This window comes from Podarcis tiliguerta (genome assembly GCF_965153285.1).
Source record: "Podarcis tiliguerta genome assembly, chromosome: 17".
Taxonomy (NCBI): domain Eukaryota; kingdom Metazoa; phylum Chordata; class Lepidosauria; order Squamata; family Lacertidae; genus Podarcis; species Podarcis tiliguerta.
In genome coordinates, this window is record NC_139550.1 from 33,375,484 (window position 1) to 33,399,344 (window position 23,861).

Consider the following 23,861-nt stretch of genomic DNA (forward strand, 5'->3'; position numbering starts at 1 on the left):
CCCAGCCCCACCCTGCCCAAATTGGCCTGGAGCGGGTCAGGGGAAGCCTTGGAACAGAAATGCTTATGCCGACAAGAGTGCTTTGTTGAGTTTCTCCTAATTGTGTTCAGATTCTTTGGAATACCTAAATGAAGTAATATGTTTGTAGGGCCTTTTGTGAGAATAGTATTTTTGTAAGACGTCTGTAAAAAGAAAAACCATTACTTTGCATGTTTCATGTCCTAGGGTTAGGGTTAGGTTCCCGTTGGCCTGCTCTTGTCAGTATGTATTGCAAGCTCGACTACAGCTATCCTTGGGGCAAGGAGGCCTTGTATCACCTCTGCCATCCAAAGCATTCTGATAAATTCTGGTTTGTTTCTGCAGAGATCTGTTGTGCAGACAACTCCCAAAGCAGGCACAGTGCAGCAGCTGGCAGTGCAAGGACTCCAGCAGGTTCATGTTACTCAAGAGGTAAGAAAGAGATTTGACTGTTGCTTTCTGGCTGCCCTACTTTGGTAGCAGCTGTGATCTGCCATGGAGGATATTCCTAGATTAGCTGCTCCCCAAGACAGCTAGCCAGTGCCAGGGCATTAAAGCCTTTGCACCCATTCCTGTCCTGAATTCCTCAGCGGTGGGACGTTTAAATCTTTCCCACCCAGAACTAGCTTTCTGGATATATCCAAACTCCCCCACACCCTTCTTCTCTTGAAGAAGTGGTTAGTAGTCACCCATAACTCCCCCAGCCCCACGGTGATCACCATAAATTCTAGACAATGAAGATGGGGAAGGTTCTCGTCCCTGCCAGTTCTTGTTTTGTAAGGAACCTTCTTAGCCAACATTATAGAATGCCTTGGGCTCATTGGGCAAAATGCAGATGAGGCAGGATGCGTGGACCTTCTGGGTTGTAATCAAAGTAGCATTAAGGGGAATATCCCATCAGCACAATCTCTCCTTGTGCAACAGAACTTCCACCATCCTCAATCTGTTCTGCAGGTTCCCTGGATACGAATGGCATTGGGAAAAGAAGAGGGGAAGTTCCCTTGCGCAAGTGGAACTCATTCTGCTTCCGCAATTATTTAATTGAATACCACCCTCTGCCTTAATCCTTCATTCCGGCAGGACATTTCTGGGTTTCTCCACTATCTCTGATTGCTTCAGTCTCTCTGTTTATTGTTTAGAGTGCAGACAGTGGCCCTTCTAAGAGCAATCAGCAGTCGCAGCAGCAAGAGCAAGAAGGAGTGCAGCAAGGTCTCTCCCTAGAGTGCAGCAGCAGCAGCAGCAGCAGCAACAGTGCACCCCAGCTGGCCAGCTGCTGTTTATCTGGCCCAGAGCACAGGCTCCACTACATGCATTCTCTAGATTCTGCCTCGGAGCAGTGGGTGGAGCTGGTCCGCATGCTTCCTCAACCGCTCCTCCTGCCACAACAGAAGGTGGTGATAGAGCAGCTGCCATTCCTCTCCTCTCATCACTCCAGCCCTGACCAGAGAGTCAAGATTCAGAGAGTCCCTCAGGTGCTAGTGTTTGGAACAGCAGCTACAGCACTTAAAGTAGGTCCTGCAGAGGGCACCGATTGAGATCCAAGAATAGCAAGCTCTGTGCATTTCCCTTCCCAACAGAGTCAGGTAGCAGAGCTTGCCAGCATTATCCCCTTCTCTACGATTGTGACTCTCCTCTTAATTAGCGATGGTAGAGCAACCCTCTTTCCTTCCCCACATACTGCCAGAGAAATTGAAATTCTTGGACCTCTTCAGCACTGGATGTGATTTTTATTTCATTTGCTTGAATCAGGTGTAGATATGGAAGTCTTGAGGGATTGGGGTTTGTGGGAGACATATGCCACCAGATAAGCATGCTACGTTTTGTGCAGGACTTTCAGTATTTGGGAGTCAGAACAGAGGCTTGCCATAGCTAGCCAGGATCCCAGATAACTGCATCTATGTTTATGAACAAGGTCTGATCTAGGTAAGCTAAATCATGCAGTACCGATTGTATGAGGACTACTTAGCCCGTTTGCCCTAAAACTGTATCAGCTACTGAAACAAAGGCAAAAGTTAGCTGCTGTCTAGTGAGTGGAAACTGAGTTTTCTTCAAATCACCTCATCACATTGTAAGACATTAGACCCATCATGGCAAGTAAAAGGCCTCTTGTTTATAAAGCTGTGCTATAATCCGTGTATTTCCATAAAACCAATACTGTACCATTGTTGCAAAGGGCCATTTCACACTTTACACAGGAGCGAACCCAGGGTTGCCATTGAGTATGCACTCGAGGGCAACTGCAGCCAATCGTGGCTGTCCTACAAGTGCATCTGCATAATGCAAATGTATATTTCTCACACCTGCACTTTACTCTTGTAGATGTACACTTGCAACATTTCGGCTGCACTCTTAACAAAAATGTGCAAAGTGACCTTTAGAAGTGATGGAATTGCATGCAGCTCTGCACCTTAGCATTCCAGAAGGGAACGCAAGAGAATCTGTTGGGGGCTCTTGCCTGCCCAGCAAAAGCCCCCAGCACTTCCTTCTTCATGTTATACCATTGTGCTGCTTTCCCCAGGGTCAAAGTATGTGGACCCTGGGTTCCTGACTTTCCTCACTACAGCTCTGACTTGTGGGGAAATCCTTGGTTCATGGAAATAAGCATTCTAGAGTCCCGTCCCGTCCCGTCCCCGAACCCCCTTCCCCCACATTTAATGTCTGCTAGATCAATGTCAGATGCAGGATAGAGGCAAATATAAATCATGAAACAGGTGATGACTGCTGCAAGCAGATTGACAGTAGGTGTGGCAATTAGGAAGGCAGAGAGGTCGCCTTTTGTCTAGAGGCGCCTAGGCAAAGACGCCTTTTGTCTTGGGAGGGATTAGAGAGAGTGGAGCGCAGCGACCGTGGCCCATCCTGTCTCACCTCTTTTCCTTTCCTCTCTTTGTGGGCTTGCTGCGTTCTCAGGTGCAGCAGCTCCAGCAGGTACCTGTGCAGCATGTCTATCCCAACCAGGTGCAGTATGTGGAAGGAGGTGATGCCAGCTACACAGCAAGTACCATGTGAGTACATGCCTGGTGAGAAGGAAGGCTTTATCATCCCGGTGCTGCCCCAGCATTCAAGCTCACAGTGAGCCGGGTATGGACTCCTGTCAGGTGCAGGTTGCAAGGGACACAGATCTTCACACAGATGCTAATTGATTCTATTCTGTATCTTAAGCCAGAGACGGTCAACTTCCCTGTGCATAGATGGCCAGACAATGATCTAGCAGCTGGAAATGCCTTTCTGGATGGCCAGGCTCCATCACAACATTGGTGCCACCTAGCAATGAGGGGTTAATGGTTATGGAGTATCTTCACCCAGTCGCAGCCGAACATTATGTTCTGGGAGCAGGTGGTGCTGAGCCTTGCCGATCGGAAGGTCGGCAGTTCAAGTCTGCACAACGGGGTGAGCTCCCGTTGCTCTGTCCCAGCTCCTGCCAAGCTAGCAGTTCGGAAGCATGCCAGCACAAGTAAATAAATAGGTACTACTGCGGCAGGAAGGTAAATGGCATTTCTGTGCTCTCTGGCACTTGTCACGGTGTCCCGTTGTGCTAGAAGCAGTTCAGTCATGCTGGCCACATGACCCAGAAAGCTGTCTGTGGACAAACACCAGCTCCCTCAGCCTGAAGTGAGATGAGTGCCGCACCCCATAGTCAAATTTGACCGGGACTTAACCATCCAGGGGTCCTTTGCCTTTTACCTTAGAACATTACATACAAATACCAAACACAGATGAAGCACTAGGGTGTGGACAATAGACATTTCCCCTTTTTATTATAAATGAAACTATGGGCGCACGAACTTAGATTTTTCTTTTTAAAAATGAACTGTTTATTATTGTTTTGTAAAAAATAGAAAATGAAAGTTTATATAGTGAATGTTGTCGAAAATCAGGGAAGTTATTCTGAAGTGCTGCCTTGAAGAAGATTGGTGGATTGGCTGTTGATTGTCCCTGTTTTCTAATGGAAAAAACCCCCCAAGTGAAATCACTTGGGAGCTGGGTTTGGCCAAGGAGCCACCAGTTGTGCACACCTAAGCTAAGTCATCGTGATCTAAGCAAAAAGCATGGTAAAGGAGTGGTGATGTACAGCCTTCTCCTTTTTGCTCACTGCAGGGTGGTGTATATGCTTAGCTGCCATTTCTCTATAACAAGTGGTTGTTTTCTTCACTTGGAAATCGGAGATGGAAACAGCACCTCTTTCTCCTGTTTTCAGACGCTCCAACACTTACCCTTACACGGAAACCCCTCTCTACACTCAGAACACTGGCGCAAACTACTATGAATCGCAAGGCACCCCAACCCAGGTCTCCACCCCGGCAACCTCCCAGACTGTGGCCAGCAGCGGGTCAGTGCCCATGTATGTCTCTGGAGGGCAAATCATAGCCAACCCAAGCGGAGGCAGCAGTGCTGGAGGAGGAGGAGGAGGTGGAAATGGAAATGGTGGTGGCGGTGGCAGCACTGGTGGTGGCGGTGGAGGAGGCAGTGGCAGCAGCAGCACGGGGACCTACGTGATTCAAGGAGGTTACATGCTGGGAAGTTCAAGCCAGTCGTACTCGCACACCACTCGTGCCTCCCCAGCAACTGTAAGTCTGAGTCTCACTCTGGATACCTTGCTGTTCCTTCAAGGGGATTGGAGCTTCCGGGAGCCTCTTTGCTTTTTTCAGCAACTTGTCCAAGTGCTCTTAGAGCAGTGGTTTTCATGGCTGTGTTCCAGGGAACCTGGGGTTCCTTGGAGACTTCTCAGGGTTCCTTAATTAGAAGACCCATAATGATTGGTGCAAGCTTCCCTGAGATGGCTTGCCTGTCCACAGCTGATCATTCTGTTCAAGGTGCAGCTGCAAGAAAGTATTGGGCCCCTCTTGGGTTCACTCTCAGTCCACACAGAGCAACCTTGAGAACCCTAACAGTCAATAGCAGCACCCTGTGCATTCAAGAAAATGTCCCAGCATTCTCTGCAATGCTAGGGGTTCTGTTGTGGACAAGTTGATATGGAAAATGTCCTTTGAAGGTAGCAAGTCTGAAAACCACTGACTTAGAGAATTAAACACTTACGCATGTTCCTCTGTTCAGTGTTCTTTTGCCCTTCCAAGAGGACATTGCTGCGATGGGATAATATTATTATTATTATTATTATTAATAATTATTTGATAGGCCTGGGGCTCTTTCTGATGGAATCATTTTATATCTTTTAAAGGTGCTTTGAACATTTGTATTACAGTAGGCATGTGAAAGTATGAAGTAATTCATAATGCTTTTGAGACTCAAAGAAAAACAATAGCTTTGATCGTTCTAGTGAATGATGAACCAGAAGCTTGTTCAGTAAAAGATACCACCCACGACAGCCCTATCATGAGGGAAAGTAGCATGTTTGGATGTCATTAAAGGCAGCAGAGTGGAACACAAGACAGATTTCACCCAGAGGGCACAATTTGCCATCCTCTTGCACAGCTTCAATGTAGATCAACAGAAGTGTTTCCTTTCCTTAGTCAGAGGTGGGGAACCTGTGTCCTTCCAAATGTTACTGGACTACACCTCCCATCATCCTGATCATTGGCCATGGTGGCTGAGGGTGATGGGAATTTGAGTCCATCAACATCTGGAGGGTCAGAGATTCCCCATCTCTGCCATAAGTTAATATAGCTTGCACAGAGAACTTACTTGTGGTTTTTGTCTCCTGTTAAGAGGGGATGCTCTTGCTTAGATTTTCTGGCCCTTGATGCTACTTTCCCTACTTCATTGGTCATGTTCTCTGAGACCAGCCTTCCGAAAGCACTCTTTACCTCATGGTGGATCTAACTGAAGATTGTGAAATGTGCCTGCTTTCTCTTCTGTGTTTCTTTAGACCCATTAGAATTCATTAGTTCTCGCAGGAAACAATTCCTTAGTTCTTCATTGGAAACAATGGGAGGAAAAGAAATGGGATTGAGGTACTCCAGCTCTTGGACTGGCCTAATTCAGTCCTGGGTTTGGCATAATTCAGGCCTTTCCCTGGTCATCTCCCAGCATGCCCCCAAACCAGCCCTGACCTGCAAACCCCTTTTGGCCCTAGCCTGCCAGCTCTGGAGCACCAATGTTGGTAGGGCCAGGGCTGCGAAAGTTGGGGTGTGGAGGGGGAATCTAATGGCAGGTCTCTATACTGCTTCCATAGGATTTCAGTGTAAGGCTTGTAAAAAGATGTGTGGTTCTTATTTAAAAGAAGGCGCTGTGGGTTAAACCACAGAGCCTAGGGCTTGCCAATCAGAAGGTTTGCAGTTCGAATCCCTGAGACAGGGTGAGCTCCCATTGCTTGGTCCCTGCTCCTGCCAACCTATCAGTTCGAAAGCATGACGTGCAAGTAGATAAATAGGTACTCCCCCCACTCCAGCGGGAAGGTAAACACCGTTTCTGTGCGCTGCTCTGGTTTGCCAGAAGTAGCTTAGTCATGCTGGCCACATGACACAGAAGCTGTACGCTGGCTTCCTCAGCCAATAAAGCAAGATGAGCTCCGCAACCCCAGAGTCATCTGCAACTGGACCTAATGGTCAGGGGTCCCTTTACCTAATAATATAGGAGTGTTAAATGTTTGACTTTGGCATCAACACAGCCTTCTCTTGTATAACTTTGGGACCCTGAGAGTGGGAAGACAATGGACCCTCACATGGCTTATTAAGATGGTGCCCACCTCCCAAGCATGCGAACCATTCATTGAGCGAGATTGTGACAGTACCTGAACTATTCCCTTCAATAACTGCAAACAAAAGGGCTTGGAAGGCCCGTAACTTAGATTCCTGTTTCTTTGCAGGTCCAGTGGCTGTTAGATAACTATGAGACTGCGGAAGGTGTAAGCCTTCCACGGAGTACCTTGTATTGCCATTACCTCCTGCATTGCCAGGAGCAGAAACTGGAGCCAGTCAATGCAGCTTCCTTTGGCAAGCTCATCCGCTCAGTGTTTATGGGACTTCGCACACGCCGGCTTGGAACCAGGTAAATGAAAGATGGCTTTCCCGTGGGCTGCATGGCAGCATCGCAGAGTAAAAATGTGAGGTACCTAAGCTGCCAAGCATCTCTGCATCCCCCGGGAGCTTCAGGAATACAATTACTATCAGCACTAAAGTCCACCATGTTTACCATTCACAAACCTCAGATTGAGCAGAGCATGGGGGAAGTGTGTGGGTGTGCTGTACAGGGCGGGGAGAGGCACATACAAAACCCACCCTTTCTCAGAGCAGTTGGAAGGTACCAAATGTCTCCTAAAAGGGAGCTTGCTTCTTAATGCAGAGGCCTAATGCCTGGACTCACACTGATCTGATTTGCGCCATGCCAGTGAAGCTTTAGGGACGCGGGTGGGACTGTGGGTAAAAGCCTCAGCGCCTAGGGCTTGCCGATCGAAAGGTCGGCGGTTCGAATCCCCGCGGCGGGGTGCGCTCCCGTTGTTTGGTCCCAGCGCCTGCCAACCTAGCAGTTCGAAAGCACTCCCGGGTGCAAGTAGATAAAATAGGGACCGCTTACTAGCGGGAAGGTAAACGGCGTTTCCGTGTGCGGCTCTGGCTCGCCAGAGCAGCGATGTCACGCTGGCCACGTGACCCGGAAGTGTCTCCGGACAGCGCTGGCCTCCAGCCTATAGAGTGAGATGGGCGCACAACCCTAGAGTCTGTCAAGACTGGCCCGTACGGGCAGGGGTACCTTTACCTTTACCTTAGTGAAGCTTTGTAATGGCCAAATGGGCAAAATTGTTTTTTATTATTTACATCTTCCTCCTGGTAACTACCAATAGGACATACGGGGAGGAGAGGTAAGAAAAGTCCCATTGTGCCAGCCGAAGTTCTTGCGTGGGCTTTCACTAGTGGCACTGGTTAGTTGAATTTGGCCTGTTATGTACCTAAGGGTACCTTGATAGCATCTCTCTGTGTCTGGTGGTGTACCTTTTGTTGTGGTCCAAGGGGTTTGTTTATATGGAGGCTTATGTTTTCCCACTTCACTTTTCTTTCAGAGGAAACTCCAAATACCACTACTACGGGCTACGCATCAAAGCTAACTCCCCGTTGCTGCGGCTCATGGAGGATCAGCAACACTTGGCCATGAGGCAACAGCCCTTTTCTCAGAAGCAAAGGTAGGAGTTAGTGCAGGGGAAGGGCCGTAGTTTAGTAGCAGAGCACATCCTTAGCAAACAGAAGGTCTGAGCACCAATTTCTGGTATTTTCAGGTAGGGCTGGGAGGAAGTCAGGACTGAAACCCTGGCAGATACAAAATATTATTACAGTTGCAATGCGTACATATCAGCAAGGCAAACCAAGGACCATATAGCCCAAGCATTATATGAAAGAGTAGAGTGCTGTATGCAGGTCCCCAAAACTGTGGACCCTTGTAGTGCTATTATCCTCTTGGAACTGAGGAACTTCTTTGGTGAGATAGACATTCTTGAAGTTCTCCCTAGTGTGGAAAGTGGCATCAGGACCTTGAAATGTTTTGAAGAGTTATTTGAAGCTGAAGATTTTTCCATAACAGAATCTGAGGCAACCCCTTTCTCTCTGTATCCCATGCTCTTGGCATAGGCACATGCTATGGGTGTTACTGTGATGTGTTGTGGGCTGACTCCAAGTTGTTCTGCCTTATAGGCTCAAACCCATTCAGAAGATGGAAGGCATGACCAATGGAGTGGCTGTCGGGCAGCAGCAAGCCTCGGGGCTGTCTGACATCAGTGCCCAAGTACAACAGTACCAGCAATTCCTGGGTAAGGAGGGCCACTCTCTTGCACATGGCAGAGTGAGGTCTTTGAGATGGAAGCAGAGGACATGTGACACAAGCTTCTACGTGCAGTTGTTAGGGTCCCATGCTTGATCACCTGGCTCACAGAAGATGACTTTTTTGGTGGAGATTCTGTGGTGCCATGCCTGATGTGACTTGTTTGATACCTTAGACAGTGTCTGTGTGGTAGGAACACCATCTCAGGGCCAAATTTTGCAGAGAACATCCATGTCCCAGGAAATGCAGCACTGGAATGAGATTTTTTCACATGGTAGGGTCACTGTATGTGGGAAGTTCTTTGCATGCATGACCACAACCCCTGCACAGAGTCCTCACTACAAGGAATTATTTTTGGGCGGCAACCATTTTGTGTCCATGTTACATTTGAAGCAGGTCTGTGTGGCTTCAGTGCTGGCAGTCTCGCCCTTGTGGCCAAGGATAGAGTGGGCCATGGAAACCTAACTCCCCAGTCCCCTGAGAAGCTATAGATCCTGAAGCAGATAAACCACCACTTTTTTTATCAAACTTCAAGTGTCATGGTGGGGCTGCTCCCTGGGACCCAGGGTTGGGCTTGGAGGGCTGATGTCTCTCTCCTCCACACAGATGCCTCTCGCAGCCTGCCTGACTTTGCAGAGATAGACCTACAAGGGAAGTCCCTCCCTGAGGGCATTGGAGCCGAAGATGTGAAGTCTTTCCAGTCGCTCTATCGAGAGCATTGCGAGGTACATCAGGAGAGCACATTGGAAAGGGAAATCTAGGCAGGGGTGGAGAGCCTCCACTTCCTTGCCTGGCCCTGCTCCATACCCGCCTTGAATGTTCTTGCTTGGATGGAATGTACCCCTGAACTATGGCAGTGCCTCTTGCTTGCCTCCAGAGAGGGTGGAGTGATGGGTGTGTTTGCAGGGTAAGCGGGTGGATTGTACAAACAGCTTCTGTGTGACTGGAGTGTAGCCCACAGTATAACCTACTTTTGCCTTGGAACGCACTCCCCTTCCACATTTCCTCCCTCTCAACCTGCCCGCTAGTGGCAGGGAAGGTTGCCCATGAGGGACTGCAGCCCTAATGGGCTGAAAAAGGTTCCCCACTCCTGTGCTACAGTCCACTGGATGCAGTTGGAAAGTAGCAGGCTAATGTGCCTCCCAGGCAGGTGTGCATCAAATGGACCACCCTCTGCAGCCCCACATGCATTGCTCTGGCTACTTCTAGGCAAAGCCATGTCAGTGGAAGCAGAACCAGGCCAACTTAACCCCTTTTGAATTTCTCTTCTGAGTTGTCTTCCTTTAATTGTTTCATTTTATTAAACATTTCTAGACTGCCTTGCAGGTCAGTTATACTGCTGCCACAGCTTTGCCTGTTCTCAGCTCATTACGTGATGCCCCTGATCCAGTAATCTGTGGCTGACTTTTTTGCCATTCAGTTGCCTGAACTTTTGAAAATCTCCGGCATTGTTATTCTCATAACTTGTTTTGGAGGTGATACACCTGTTGCTCAGGCTGATTGTATTAACTCAGCCTTGAAGGGGTTTCATCCCTGAGAGAGTTTCCACAAAATAGTTTTTAGGATCTTAGTTTTTTAAACAGTCAGCTTGAGCTGATTTTTAAAGTTTTTTTTATTTCAACTATTTATATGGGTATATGCTTAACGCTATATTCTCTAAGTGTTATACAGTTATACAGAAATAATAAAGATAAAATCAATTAAAATGAGCGACAACATCAGAAAACTTACTTAAGATTCCTAGTGAAGTAGAAAGGTCTGCGCCACCCATGTACCAGAAATTCAACAGAGGGGGGAGCCCTGTCTGATCTCAGTTGGGAGGAAGTTCCACATCATTGTGCCCACAATACTAAATGCTTGGATCCTGGTATACAAGCTGAATATCGGAGTCATGGGGGACCACTGACTGTGACTCACCTCAAGACCTCTGTGATTGGGCAGGGATATAAGGAGTCAGGTAGGCCTTAACATATCCTGAGCCCAAGTTGTTTAGCCCTTGTAAATTAAAAGAAGAGTCTTGAACTTCGCCTGGTAGCAAATGGACAGCCCCTGCAAATTTTTTATTTGTTTGTTTATTTTTATTCAGAGGAAGCTTTTAAGCACCTAAGCTATGTGCTGGTGAATGGTCTGTTCTAGCTGCAGCATTTGTGCAGATGTTTAACTACAAGAAGCATCATGGAATTCAGAAGCATCTTGCCATCTGCATATATTTCTTAAAGATTAATGAATTTATTGTAGCATTAGTTTTTTAGCACTCGAGCCTGTATGTGTGAAGTTGAGAGTGGACATACACACATTTCGGATTGAGGGACATCTGTTGTGAGACTGAAGAAACACTTGCTCAAAGTAGGGTTACCATACATGAGTGAACAATTGAAATTAATGTGATTTAGTCACTGGGGGAAAGCAAGTCAGGCAGCACACCTTGCAGGCAGGTACTCAATTTGCATGGCACAGATGGAATAATTAGAGTTTTGCTTCAATATGAAATAATTTGTATTGAGTCTGTCCGTAAACCCCACCCGAGCAGCCTTTATGCTCTATCTGCTCTCTGAAATATTCTGCTTGAGTATTAGCACAGTATTGGCTTTGAATTCAGAAATGACAGAATGTGCTGGACTACTGGGTTGACTCTTTAAAGGCAGCCTATCATCTTGTTGATAGGAACAGATTAATTTAGCAGGGAGGATCCTGCTATCTCTGTTCCTGCCTGGCAGGTCTAGAATTAAATCATACAACTACTTCTCTTCCTCAGGCCATTGTTGATGTGATGGTAAACTTGCAATTCACACTGGTGGAGACACTCTGGAAGACTTTTTGGAGGTACAATTTGAACCAGCCCAGTGAAGCCACCCCCATCGATATGTGAGTCTTTGTTTTTTGGCATTTATATAAAAATGGACTACATGCTGTGGGGTGCTTTGCAAATTTATGACGCAGAGGCTGTCATTTCTGGTGACTGACTTCTGTTGAAAAGTACATGGGATTGGCTTTTTGCTAAGAAGTGCATCAGACTACTGAGCACCAAGGACAGGCTACTGACTCCATGATCCAGGTCTGGGTGCATTTCTCAACTGTTTGAGCAACAAAATCACTTCCATGTTTCCCCTGCTATATAGCACTTCAGTGCTGTAATGTCTTTTCTCATCCCTTTAAGAATATATCATACTTACCACGGGTAGCCAGCCTGAGGTACAGACGCCACTAGGCAGCAAGGGCTTGCAGCTTATAGTCAGTGGAGACTTAGGCATATATGCCTATGGGAGTAGAACAACAGCAAAAAAAACTCCCACCAGTTTTGATTTAATCTAGGCATTCACAGACTTTGCTGAATTGACATTCCATTCCTGTATCAGCTTCTCCTCAAATTCCCTGCATCTTCCTCTGCCACCAGTACTCAGATTATTTTCCCCAGCATCTCTTGAGTATAGTCTGTAGGCTCCTTTAATACAGAATCTGCTTCTGTATCAAAATGAATGGAGCAGTTCACTGCCCTGCAGGCCTGTTGATTCAGGCTGACAGAGGACTTGGCTGGCATGGCCACGTTAGGATATAAAGGCTAAATGTAGGGGTTGTAAATGGGACAGGCGGAAAATGAAACTGATAGGGGGAAGAATAACAACTTGTTAACTTCTTATAACAGAGGAAATATGAACATTTGCAGGGGAACCAAAATAGGAAGTTGTTTTACCATCATAACTGCCTAGCATCTTATCTCCACCTTTGCCCCGCAGGCCCTTAAACATCTAGTATCCAAAATCTATTTGCTGTTCCTAGGGAAGGGCTGCTGGCATAGCTGATGGGTCTTGATAATCTGAGTTGTGGCTTGGTGATGGTGCTCTTTAACCAGGTGTCTGTGTTTCATATTTAGTCAAGACGAAGCAGAGAAGCGTCTCCCAAAGAGCTGCTTGGTGACACTGTCCAAGTATGAGCCTGTCCTCAAATGGACGAAGGACTGTGACAACTTGCTGTACCAGGGGCTGGTAGAGGTCCTGATTCCAGAAGTGCTCCGGCCCATTCCGAGTAAGCTCATTCTGCCCAGCTCATATCCGAGGCCTGCAACAGGCTATCCCAAGCCTAGGGCCACAGCCAATACCAATGCTGAAATCAGGATGCTTCAGCTGCTGGTGGGGCTCTGCCAGATGCTCCTGCCTTGTTCCATGGTGGGCTGGGTGATCGGCCTCATGTGCAGGTTTGGGTAGGAAGCCTCTTTGGCCTGAGGTGGAGGCATTTAAGCCAGCCCCTCAGTGCCATGTTGCCCTTGGACTTATTCTCTACTACCCCATGAAGAGAGGACTGTCAACCATCTTGAAACCGGCCATTCTAATGTTACATCCTTCCCCAGGTGCCTTGACGCAAGCAATCCGAAATTTTGCAAAAAGTTTGGAGAGCTGGCTGACAAATGCCATGATGAATATTCCAGAAGAGATGGTCCGCGTTAAGGTGAGCCAGATGTGGGAAGTTGTGGAGTGCCGTTGGTCTTGGCTTCCCATTTTTCTGAGACTAGGAGGTCTTAAGGCGGTGCTCTCTGGAGCCTTCGGTCTGTGTTGCGGCAGATCAGTATACAACTACCAAGTCACATTGGGTGAGGTTTTCTGCCTCTGCACCAGCGACCAGAACTTGATGCCACAGTTGGCTCTTTTCAGCAGTTGGAGCCACTCCTCCCCCACTCCGCTTCCTAGTGGGGGTGGCAGCAGAACAAACTCCTAGCTCCTCAGTTTGGGGCTGGTGGGAAATATGTGTTACTGTGTTTTGTCTCTCAGGTTGCAGCAGCAAGTGCCTTTGCCCAGACGCTGCGGCGTTACACCTCCCTGAACCACCTTGCCCAGGCTGCCCGGGCTGTTTTACAGAACACTGCCCAAATCAATCAGATGCTGAGTGATCTCAACAGGGTGGATTTTACTAATGTCCAGGTAACAACCTCCACACTTCTGCCACTGTTTTCTTCCTCTCCCATCTTGAATCCAGGAGCTGCAAATTCTCTTCCTATTGACTGGTCTCATTTAACCCCAAAGCCTTATTTGGCATTTGGAGTGGTCAAAATAAGAGTTGTGCCAGACACAGGCCTTACAGCTTATTTGCTAGGCCCATCTGCTTCAACATAGGACTTACTCATAGTGGCACATGGGCACTGGGAGCTCACAGGTAGGACACAAAAAGAAGGACCCTTCCTATGGATTGTTCCCAGAATTTGGTCCTTGGAGGATAGTTGATTTCCGTTTGATGGCTAATGGCTGTTGATGGACCTGTTCTTACTGAATATATTTTAAACTTTCTAGATGTTGCACATACACATGAATGCAGTGCTGGCGCCCCTTTTTCTTGTGCTCCCAGAAAAAAGCAGATTTGGAAGCAGTGTGTGATGAGAAGCAGTGGGGGGGGGGGGGCTGCTTCATCCTTAACCCACTTATTTGCTTCAGATTCTCTCCCCCGTCTCTCCCCTGCCCGCCACTTAACAGCACATTTGTATTCATATAACTGGAGTAGGAGCAGGGGTACTTGTGCTTCAGATGCTGCAGAACTACAATGCCCAGCATCCCTGACCATTGGTCGTGCTAGCTGGCACTGATGGGAATTGGAGTCCAACAATTCCCTGAACTAGGCATGACTGCAACTTGGCCCTAAACTAGTGACCACCACATCTTGTGACTATGAGTTCCAGAAGATTACTTGTGAAAAAGTATGCTGATTAATTCTAGCAATGAACGTATCTTTTTAGTTGGGTGCCCAGTGATGACTTAGCGAGACAGTGAAATTATCTGGCTAAAACTGTGATGATTTTAGGTGGGCACAAGTAAGCCAGCTCCCTTGCTGCAAACTGCTCCCCCTCCCCCTCCAATGGCAGATTCTTTGGGCAGTCTGGACTCTGTGAGCTGTCTGGATCTCCTTTTCATCCCATCCACTACATGGGGTTTGCCTTCATAGCCATTGACGGTATTTTGTTGGCATTTGAGACTCCATGGTACCCGATTTCCCTAGCCACTTTGATTCTACAGTTCATTTAAGTAGCTTCAGAGTGGGTCATTGGCTTACTCAGTGGGGAAAGAGAAACCCCACTGGAGACGCCTTTCTTCCTCCTCTTGCTGCTCCGCAGGAGCAGGCCTCATGGGTATGTCGGTGCGAGAATCGTGTGGTGGAGCGCCTTGAGCAGGACTTTAAGATGACTCTGCAGCAGCAGAACTCTCTGGAACAGTGGGCCGTGTGGCTGGATGGCGTGGTCAGCCAGGTCCTGAAGCCCTACCATGGCAGCCCCAGCTTCCCCAAAGCCGCCAAACTCTTCCTCCTCAAGTGGTCCTTCTACAGGTAAGTAGAAGGTGAGAAGCAGAGTGTTGGGCTTGGTTCTGGGCTCACACCCAGCTCAGCCATAGACTTTCCCCCTGCTGTTTAGCCATGCCTGTGAAACAGGGTGGTTTATGTGCCTTGTGATGCTGCCTGTAGATGCAGATTTAGGGCCGTGCAACCGGTTCTCCTGCACTGGGTGCTGAGCAGAGGGGGGTGCTGCAGGGCGTTGCAATTATGGCGTGGTGCGCACACAGAATGGAAGACGGGGGGGGGGGGGTTGGCCTCACACAGGTCACTGCAAAGTCCTTCCCTGCTGCCTGCATGGTAACTGCAGCATTGGGTTCCTTCTTTCTCCAGCTCTATGGTGATTCGGGATCTGACCCTGCGGAGCGCAGCCAGTTTTGGCTCCTTCCATCTCATCCGTCTCCTCTATGACGAGTACATGTACTACCTGATAGAGCACCGTGTGGCCCAGGCCAAGGGAGAGACTCCCATTGCTGTCATGGGAGAGGTAGGTGTTATGGGACTTGAGGTTGGAAAATCTTGCTTAAAGAACTAGAACCATTCTGATTGACATGCCCTTGGCTGGGATGTCAGAATCAAGAATCTTCCCCCCCTGTTGACACCAGGGAGCTTTTGGACATATGAAGCTGCCTCATATTTATTTGTCAAATCATTGATCCATCTTGGTCAATAATGCCTCTCTGGTAGTAATTTTTATGAATCTCTAGTCTCCTCTTCCAACCCAATCTTAAGATTCTGCTAACTGGGCAGGTCAGGGATTAAATATTGGACCTTTTGTATGTGCTCTAGTGCTGAGCTACAGAAATGTTGAAACTGTGCCTCTGTTTGTATGCAGAGCCCAACGTGTTTAGTTTAAGACTGTGGTCCACACACTAGCATGATACACTTTTGCTTGCCCAGTGCTTACCAGTGAGTGAGGAGCCATGCCTAATCCAAGAATTACCATCCATGTTCCATTAGCTGGTAGATGCTTGTGTGGAGGTCAAGAAATCAGCGAAATGCAAACAAGAAGTGCCCCACCACCTCCTCCAATTTTTAGGCCACAGAGAGTTCATTGCCATGTTCTGGAAGATGGGGGTGGCGGGTCTCTGGACTGTTTCTCCACCTATTCCAGATCTCTGCCTGAGAAAAAGAGCAGGGCCCACCAGCATGGAAGGGCTGTGTGAGGCAACAGGCACAGGGTAGTCTATAACGTGGGGAGATCCTTACATATGTTTTCTTTGTTTCTTTTTAAGTTTGCAAACCTGACGAGCTCCTTGAACCCCTTGGATCCGGATAAAGGTATCGCCCAGCCCCTCGGGAGGCCAAATGCTTAGGCTTTGTTAGTGGTAGATGTTAGACTTTGGGGGCATTACTCTCCCTCCCACTTACAATGTGTGAGGCGGTAGTGCTCTTCCCATTTGTCAAGTATGAAAGGGAAACTAAAGGAGGGAGGTTACCTGAGGCTATTCACTGAATTCAAGAGCTAAGCCAGTATTGGAGCCCAACCATTAAGTCTAGTCGTGGACGACTCTGGGGTTGCAGCGCTCATCTCACTTTACTGGCCGAGGGAGCCGGTGTTTGTCCGCAGACAGCTTCCGGGTCATGTGGCCAGCATGACTAAGCCGCTTCTAGCGAACCAGAGCAGCGCACGGAAACACTGTTTACCTTCCTGCCAGAGTAGTACCTATTTATCTACTTGCACTTTGACGTGCTATTAACCACCCTTCATGGGGGGGGGGGTCCACACCCATTTAAAATAAAAGATTAAAAAGAGTTTAAAACAAATTACATAGAGAAAGAGACAAGTTTGTTTACTGCAGTGTCCTTTGGTTTGCTTGTGGCTGCCCTCTTTTTCTGGGGTATCTTACAGTACTAGACAGGTCTTGCTGATCTCCTGGATGCAAGACCAGAACACAGAATGAAATCAAGGGCTCATTAGCTGGCTTCAAGCTCAGTGAAGCTATGGATTCGAAATGACCTTGGTCCCATTTCATTCTCTTTACTTCAAATTTTTTCCCACCTGTAAGATGGGAATGTTAGCAAACCCCTGTGTGTGGTTAGAAGTGAAGAATTCGTAGATAATAAAGCAGGGACATGCAGCTCTCGACCTATTTTTTTTAAAAAAACACCCTCTGTAAGTCCTCATTTCAGACCTGGCAAGCACATTCTTCTAGGTGAGGAAGAAGAGGGAGGCAAAAGGAGAAAAGTGGGTGGCAGACGATGTGGCTTCATCCACTTTTGGTGCTGGCCTCAGCAGCATGTGCTCCACAGATTAGCCCTGGGGGAAGGTGATCCTCAAACAATCAAAACATGTAAGAGAGAGAGGGAGAAAGGAAGGAAGGGGATGCTCAGTCGGGAAGGGACTTGTTGTGTTACAAGCTGCCCCTGGAGCTGTGGAGGGTGTATTTACATCATCACCTGTTCATTTAATGCCAGTTGCTAGCAAAATACCAGCTGCTGGGAATCACTGGTAGAGAGTGTGTTGCTGTGCTAAGGTCCCGTTTGCAGTCTTCCCACAGGCAGTGCAATACTCTCCCCTGTCCCCAAGTCAGTGGTAGCAACAGACACTTTAATATAAGTATTTAAGATCTTTTACATTTGCTGGATAAGACTGAAGGTCTATATCTTGAAGCATTATATCTTGAATGGAGCCTTCCAGGTGCCTCTCAGAAACTCTTATAAAAGGCAAGTAGGTGATGGGCCTTAACTGTTGGTAGGTGATATTTATATTAACATTTACCCTCTGAGCATGGGGGCTCTATTTAGATGTCATGGCTGATACCTGGATTTTACTTAGGCTTCCAAGTTGATAGCTGATGACTGTCTAGTTCCCTGCTGTTCTTTGTCAGCTGGACTTGGGGGGGCGGGTACCCAGGCTGTGGTTTGAAAAAGACATCTCTGAGGATTGAGGGGACAAAATAGGCTGGTGCTTGCATTGTATCAGTCCTCAGGTTTTTTCAACTAGGCTGCAAGTCTCAGGATTGCTGTAACCATCTCTCTTTCTAAATCAGATGAGGAAGAGGAAGAGGAAGACGAGAGTGATGAAGAAATGCCCCAAGAATTATCTCTCAGCTCCAACGAGTCCAGCAGCTTAACAGCAGAGTCTATGGAGCCACCTTCGAAGCTGGCACGGACAGACTCCCGGGGCATCTTTGTACAAGCACTGCCCTCCAGTTAAAAAGCAGCACAGGAGGGACTGACTGCCAAGTGGCCGGCAGGAGGCCAGGATGCACCTTGCGCTGCGTTGCGCTGCCCTGCGATAAAGATGAGCTGTTCCCTATCTCCAAGTGGTATGCAACGCGCTTTCATTTCACACCTCTCCGTCTCACCTGTAGCCCAGTGTAGCCCAAGCAAGCCCCCAGTTAGGAACACTCACCCCAACAGCCTTCCCAGCCCCTAGCAGCACCGAAGGGGCTGGTTTGGGCAACTTGGGCTGGTTTCTGCCTCATTCCAGCTGCTGCTCTGATAACCTGGGTTCCCTGGAAGTTGGCTTAGCCCTTCTGCCCCATGCCCCTCATCCATGGCTGCTTTCCACTGTCAGTTGGAGGGGGTGCTTGCCCAGGCACAAGTCCCAGCCCCCACGGTCTCCGCTCCCAGAGCAGTGAGTGCTATTCAGTTATTAAACTGGGGTAGGTTCACCTGGGCTCTAGCCATGACTGTCTCTTGGCAAGGACTAGGCTATGCACAGTATCTAGTAACCCTACGTTTCTTTATATGGGTAGCCAGATGAGTCACAGAGATGGCTGCCTGGGAAGTGGCACTCCAGCTGCTTCCTCAGATCAGGCTGAATGTCACTAGATGATGGGGAACTTTTCCTGTGTCTGCCTGGGAGTTTCTGTTGTTCCTGGGCATCTGCCTTAGTTTTGTACTTCTGGAGGCTGTTGGGCTCATGGTTTGAGCATCAAGGAACTTGAGGAGTGGTCAGTGCTTGGGTTTAGAACTCCCAGCAACAAGAATTGTGCCTGTTTTGGGGTGAGGTGCTGTGCTGTATTCATCCCATAGCTTCAACATGGATCCTGGGTTACTCTTTCCTGTGTTCTATGACAGTGGCTAAATGCAACAATGGGTTTTCTCAAGTGTGGTGTGCGCTACTGGACTTAGGACTGCCTCAAGCTAATGGATGTGTGAGGTGATACTTTGAAGAGGGCAGCATGTACCTGTACTGTCACAATGGTATCCAAGCTCCCATTTGCCACGGACATGTGCCTAATGACCACATGCATGTGTGGGCATGCACCACATGCTGTACTGTCTTTGTAGCCCAGTCAGACCTTAACTGCCTGCAGACTCCTTGCAGCAGGCAGGGTCTCATTAGAAGAGGAGCTGCAACACTGCGGTATTACGGTCTACAGTGGGTGGCCCTGGCTCTATGCCTGACAATTTCTGGTTTTTAATACAACTAATTCTCATTCTCCAGCTGCTTAGAAGTTGTCCAGGGCTTATTGCTCTGAACAACTCCTTCCATCCAACCAACCAACCAACCCATTGCTTAGCTTGATTTCCGCCTGCCCCCCTTTTTCATTCTCAGTAAGCATGTCTGAATTTACAGATATTTCTTTCCTAACATGCAATTGAACTCTCGCTGCAAAAGTCTTTGGATTCTACCCCTTCTGTACTCCTGCTGCTACATTTGGGTGCAGAGAAGGCATGAAGCAGCTGTGTTCTCAGATGCTTTACTGTTCCTGATTAGCTTTATTGTATGCAGTTTTAAGCTGATTGGTGCTGCTGGTGGTGACTGGCCAGAAATTTTTCTCTCTGGGCAGATTTGATTATCCGTTGTGACAAGTCAGGAAGCCCTACCTGTTGTTAACCCAAAGTCAGGCTAAGTGATCTCTTTAAATCAGGGATGGGGAATGTGGCCTTTGAAATGTTGGACTCTGAACCCCCATCATCTCTGACCTCTGGCTATGCTATCTGGGGCTGATGGAAGTTCAGCAGCATCTGGAGCCAAAGGTTCCCCCATCCCTGCTTTAGTGTCTTGAGTAGGAATGGGATGCAATACTAGTAGGATCTTTGAGTCAGTGTCCTTTGCACTGGACTCCTGGTACAGCTGTGACAAAATGGTGTTGCATTTCAGCCACGCCAGATAATTAGCTGCACTAATTATAAAACTTTCCAGTGTTGGGCTTCTCGGCATGCAAAATGGTGGCATAAGCAGTACCGCCTTCTGCCAGACATGGCTAACTCACCTGTCTGTGTTAAGTGTCTGACCATTATGCAAGGCTAGCTTTTCAATGCAATCAACAGTGGCAGACAAATACTTAGCTTTTGCAGGTGTGGAGGGCGGGGTGGGGCAGACCTTCCATTAACCAAGTAACAGGGTCTGGATACATTGATTCCACTTATGGTTTTATTACGGCTGTCACAATGCATAGGATAGGGTTAGTCAGTCCTCTTGTGAGCGCTTGGAGGCCAAAGCCTGCTTGATACACTGCAGTCAGGTGGGATTCAGTGTAGGAGCTACTACAACCAATGGAACTGTGGTACAGAGTATGCTTTTATCTAAGCCTATATCCACGCTAACAGCCCACCATCAGCCACATTGCAGCATTATTAGCGTACAAAATTTGGATGGTAATCATGTGGATGCAACCTACTTGATTACACTGGTCCTGTGATAGGAAAGGTCAAAGGGAAAGCAAACTGAAGTACTTGGGTGGGTAGAGATCACTGCAGAACTATCTCCAATTGTTAAATGCTAGCTTCTTCCTCCCCTTACAAGCAGTAGTTTGAAGAGTGCCTAGGCTCAGAGCTTACAACAGTGGGTTTGTCCTTACCCATTACAGCTGCTTGTAACAAGGCATGAAGACTGTGTCCAGGAAAGGTGTAGCTGCTGTTCGTTATCTTTGTGTGTTGACCTACCCGGGTCTGGAAGGTGGGATTCAACAAACATTTTGCTCATTGCTGGCTTTCAGCATAGACTTGTTCAGGCACTCACATCGCCCACTCCAGGAATCCAAATCATAGTGGTTGATGCTGCACTCCTGTTTCCTATAAAACACCTCTACCTAGGGTAGCAAAAGGAAAGATCTGTGGGCCTTTAAGTTAGGGATGTGCACCAAAGCAAGTGGTCGAGGAGGAAACTCTCAGGACCATCCTTGTAGTCCCTCAGCTCCTTGAAACCTTTCTCCTTACCAATAGATACTTCATGTAAATCTTTTAACCCTCGTCGTCATATAAAGGTGCTCATAAAGGGTGGCATAGGAATTTAATTAATTAATAATAATAGTTGGTAGTCCAGTAAGACTGAGATTTGAGGCTTTCAGGCAGTGGTGGAGCTTTATGCTCTGGCACCGGGGAGGTGGGGGTGGAGACCAGGCGGGGGCGGGGCTGGCGCACATCCCAGGAGCATGGCGCCCAGCGCGGGGTGGGGGCAGAGTCACGATGGCACCCCACTGAGATTGCGCTGCCAGGGGTGGTGCGCTCCCCCCACACTCCTCTTCCTCCGCCAGTGCTTTCCGGTTCTTCTCTTTTCTGGTTTGTCCAAATTCTCCATGTAAAATAAATTGACTAACTGAAGCTACCTGCCTCACAGCAGAAACCAGAGAATCCCATTGTTCTAGCCACTACCATCGTATTCCCAACCTCAGCCAAATAGGCTGGTGGCTGCTCTTAGCTGCACCCAACTATATTAAGCTGCTGTAATTACCTAGAGCACAGCACCTCCGTATCACCCCCATCATGTAAATGTGCCAGCTTGCTTAGCAGCACATGGGTTTTACAAGTACCGGGATTATAGGCAGGCTTTCTGGTCCTCTAGCGAGATATCCCCTCTGCAGTTGTTGCAGCAGAGCAAGTGCATAGTGTGCTAAATAGGAACTTACCCCCCCCCCTCTGTAGTCCCAATTAAAGTGCAATCAGTCAGTCTAGTCTAGAGAAGGGCTACTTAAGAGAGTTGCCCAGCTTGTGGGCCAGCAAATTTCTCCTTGAAGTGACTGACTAGAGGAAAAACACAGGTGCCAAAACTTTTGCTTTGCTCCTGTAGCAGAATGCTACTTTGAAGGGAGATATTTGCACAAAGCACCTCTTCATTATTTTGAACTACAGCAAGTAGGATGCAGGTGATAGAGGCATATTTCTTTCCTTACCAGAGGCTTCATAGCCATTTCCCACTTTGCAGAAATAAGCACTTGCCCTGTCAGAGAAGCACCTTATTTATCATACCTGCCTCTTCTGCTGCTTTTACTAACAATTCACAGCAAAGCAGTGTGTTCAAATGTTTCTGGTTATGCATGCTGATTAACTTCACTGTCAGGCATGTGAACATACCCACACACCTGACAAAGCAAGATACGCCCATCAGAGATGAAAGGTCCGTACTCCCATCAGGCATATAAACCAGTGATCTGAAAGGGACAGGCTGTAAATCAAGGTTCCAAGTAATGAGACTCATCTGTTCCAGCATTCCCCTAGTTCCTGCTCTCTGAAATGTATGCAGATTGGCTTTTAGCTTTAGAGAAGTCCTAACTTTGATATGGAAAATGGATCATGTTGTTTGCAAAAACCTTGCTTCTGTAAGCTAGCTATTCCCCTCTTTGAACTGTGCAGAATGCTGGATCTACCAATCACGCAGGACTCAACAACATGAATGAGCTTACCTTTTTATTCAGTTGCTGCCTTACACAAAGCCAACACCCATTCCCTCTGAACCAAGATTCTCTCTGTCCACCAAGATGATTAGCTGCAGAGCAGCTAAGGAGAGTTATCAATCAGCAGGTTCAACTCAGTCTGGATGCTCCAGACTGCAGAAATACTTGCTAGATGAGAACACCGCATTCACTTTTTAAAAGAAACCAGTCCTCTGTTCCCTCTGTGCTAGTAACTAAGCAAACAGGTGTGGTTACTTCCTACTCTAAAGAAAGTAATCACTCTTCTGGTTTGTAACTGAATATTAGATATTCTAGTTTTAAACAGAAAAAAAATATCTGTGCTTTTATATGTAATTACTAATTCTTGTTCTAAAAACCACCTAAATATTGTGAGATTGGTGAAGATAAATTACTTGATATTTTTGGGTTTTTCAACCATCATGGCCTTATTTGTTCAATTTTCCAGTGTTTTAAACCTGTGATATAGATGTTTATTGCAAATCTACATATTGTATAAAATATATATTTTGTGTCAATCTTTTGTGCAGCAGCAGCTTTAGCTGCACTATAGACTTCAAGTGGAGTTTGAAGAGCTTTGTAGGTGTCCTGGGTCCATGAGATGGGCAGTGCCTGTGGTCAGATGATGTACGTGTGTGTAGTCTGGAGTGAAAAAGCTGTTTTCTACCTTTTGTAGTTCTTTCTTAAGAAATAAATTCAGCCGTGTTCTTTGCCTAGGATGCTGCTTGCTTACTCTTACCAAAATAAAATTTTACCTTCACTTTTAGTCCAGCTATACTAAACTAAGAGGACAACCTTGACTTGACATCCTCTGCACAAACCTCGACTTGGCTAATAGGTAGGACACCCACTGCATATAAGCAGTAAACATTAGTTTTTATAGTTTACAGCCACTGCAAACTTGGCTATTTTAATTTCATCATCTGCACTCCCAAAGCTGTTAGCCTCAGGAAGCAAGTTCCCATCTAAGAAGCTTCCCTCTCAGCTTTTTAGAGTGGGAAGTGGAGAGATCTGTATCAGAACCACAGCAAGGAGGGGGACTGATTAGCTCCTCCATGGTTCAGATGGTACTCAACACTCCCTCCTCCCAGTGTCTATATTTTAAATATTGCATATTAATTGCCTGTTTCATCTAGCTTGGCCCTAGAACAGCCACTTTACAGGGAAGACAACATAAGACAAGCATACTGGATCAGGCCCATCTAGTCCAGTGGCCCATCTAGTCCAGTATCCTGTTCTCCCAGG

At 47.4% G+C, this 23,861-nt stretch overlaps 1 protein-coding gene across 8 annotated transcripts in view; it reads left to right on the top strand.

The window, feature by feature from the left end:
• The window catches only part of RFX1 (regulatory factor X1), a 60,397-nt gene extending 37,064 nt beyond the window's left edge, over positions 1-23,333 (top strand). For 5 of the 8 annotated variants that reach the window (XM_083419572.1, XM_083419573.1, XM_083419575.1 and 2 more), the window contains 16 exons: positions 364-450; positions 1,158-1,526; positions 2,926-3,020; positions 4,214-4,583; positions 6,782-6,963; positions 7,970-8,089; positions 8,595-8,710; positions 9,328-9,446; positions 11,477-11,586; positions 12,593-12,744; positions 13,067-13,164; positions 13,485-13,634; positions 14,816-15,024; positions 15,361-15,514; positions 16,263-16,308; positions 18,021-23,333. In XM_083419572.1, coding sequence (XP_083275698.1) covers positions 364-450; positions 1,158-1,526; positions 2,926-3,020; positions 4,214-4,583; positions 6,782-6,963; positions 7,970-8,089; positions 8,595-8,710; positions 9,328-9,446; positions 11,477-11,586; positions 12,593-12,744; positions 13,067-13,164; positions 13,485-13,634; positions 14,816-15,024; positions 15,361-15,514; positions 16,263-16,308; positions 18,021-18,187 — 2,544 coding nt within the window. In that variant the 3' untranslated portion in view covers positions 18,188-23,333. The remainder of the gene's footprint in view (positions 1-363; positions 451-1,157; positions 1,527-2,925; positions 3,021-4,213; positions 4,584-6,781; positions 6,964-7,969; positions 8,090-8,594; positions 8,711-9,327; positions 9,447-11,476; positions 11,587-12,592; positions 12,745-13,066; positions 13,165-13,484; positions 13,635-14,815; positions 15,025-15,360; positions 15,515-16,262; positions 16,309-18,020) is intronic. The other 3 variants (XM_083419577.1, XM_083419578.1, XM_083419579.1) reach the window with 1 other exon arrangement.
• Positions 23,334-23,861: the final 528 nt, after the last annotated feature.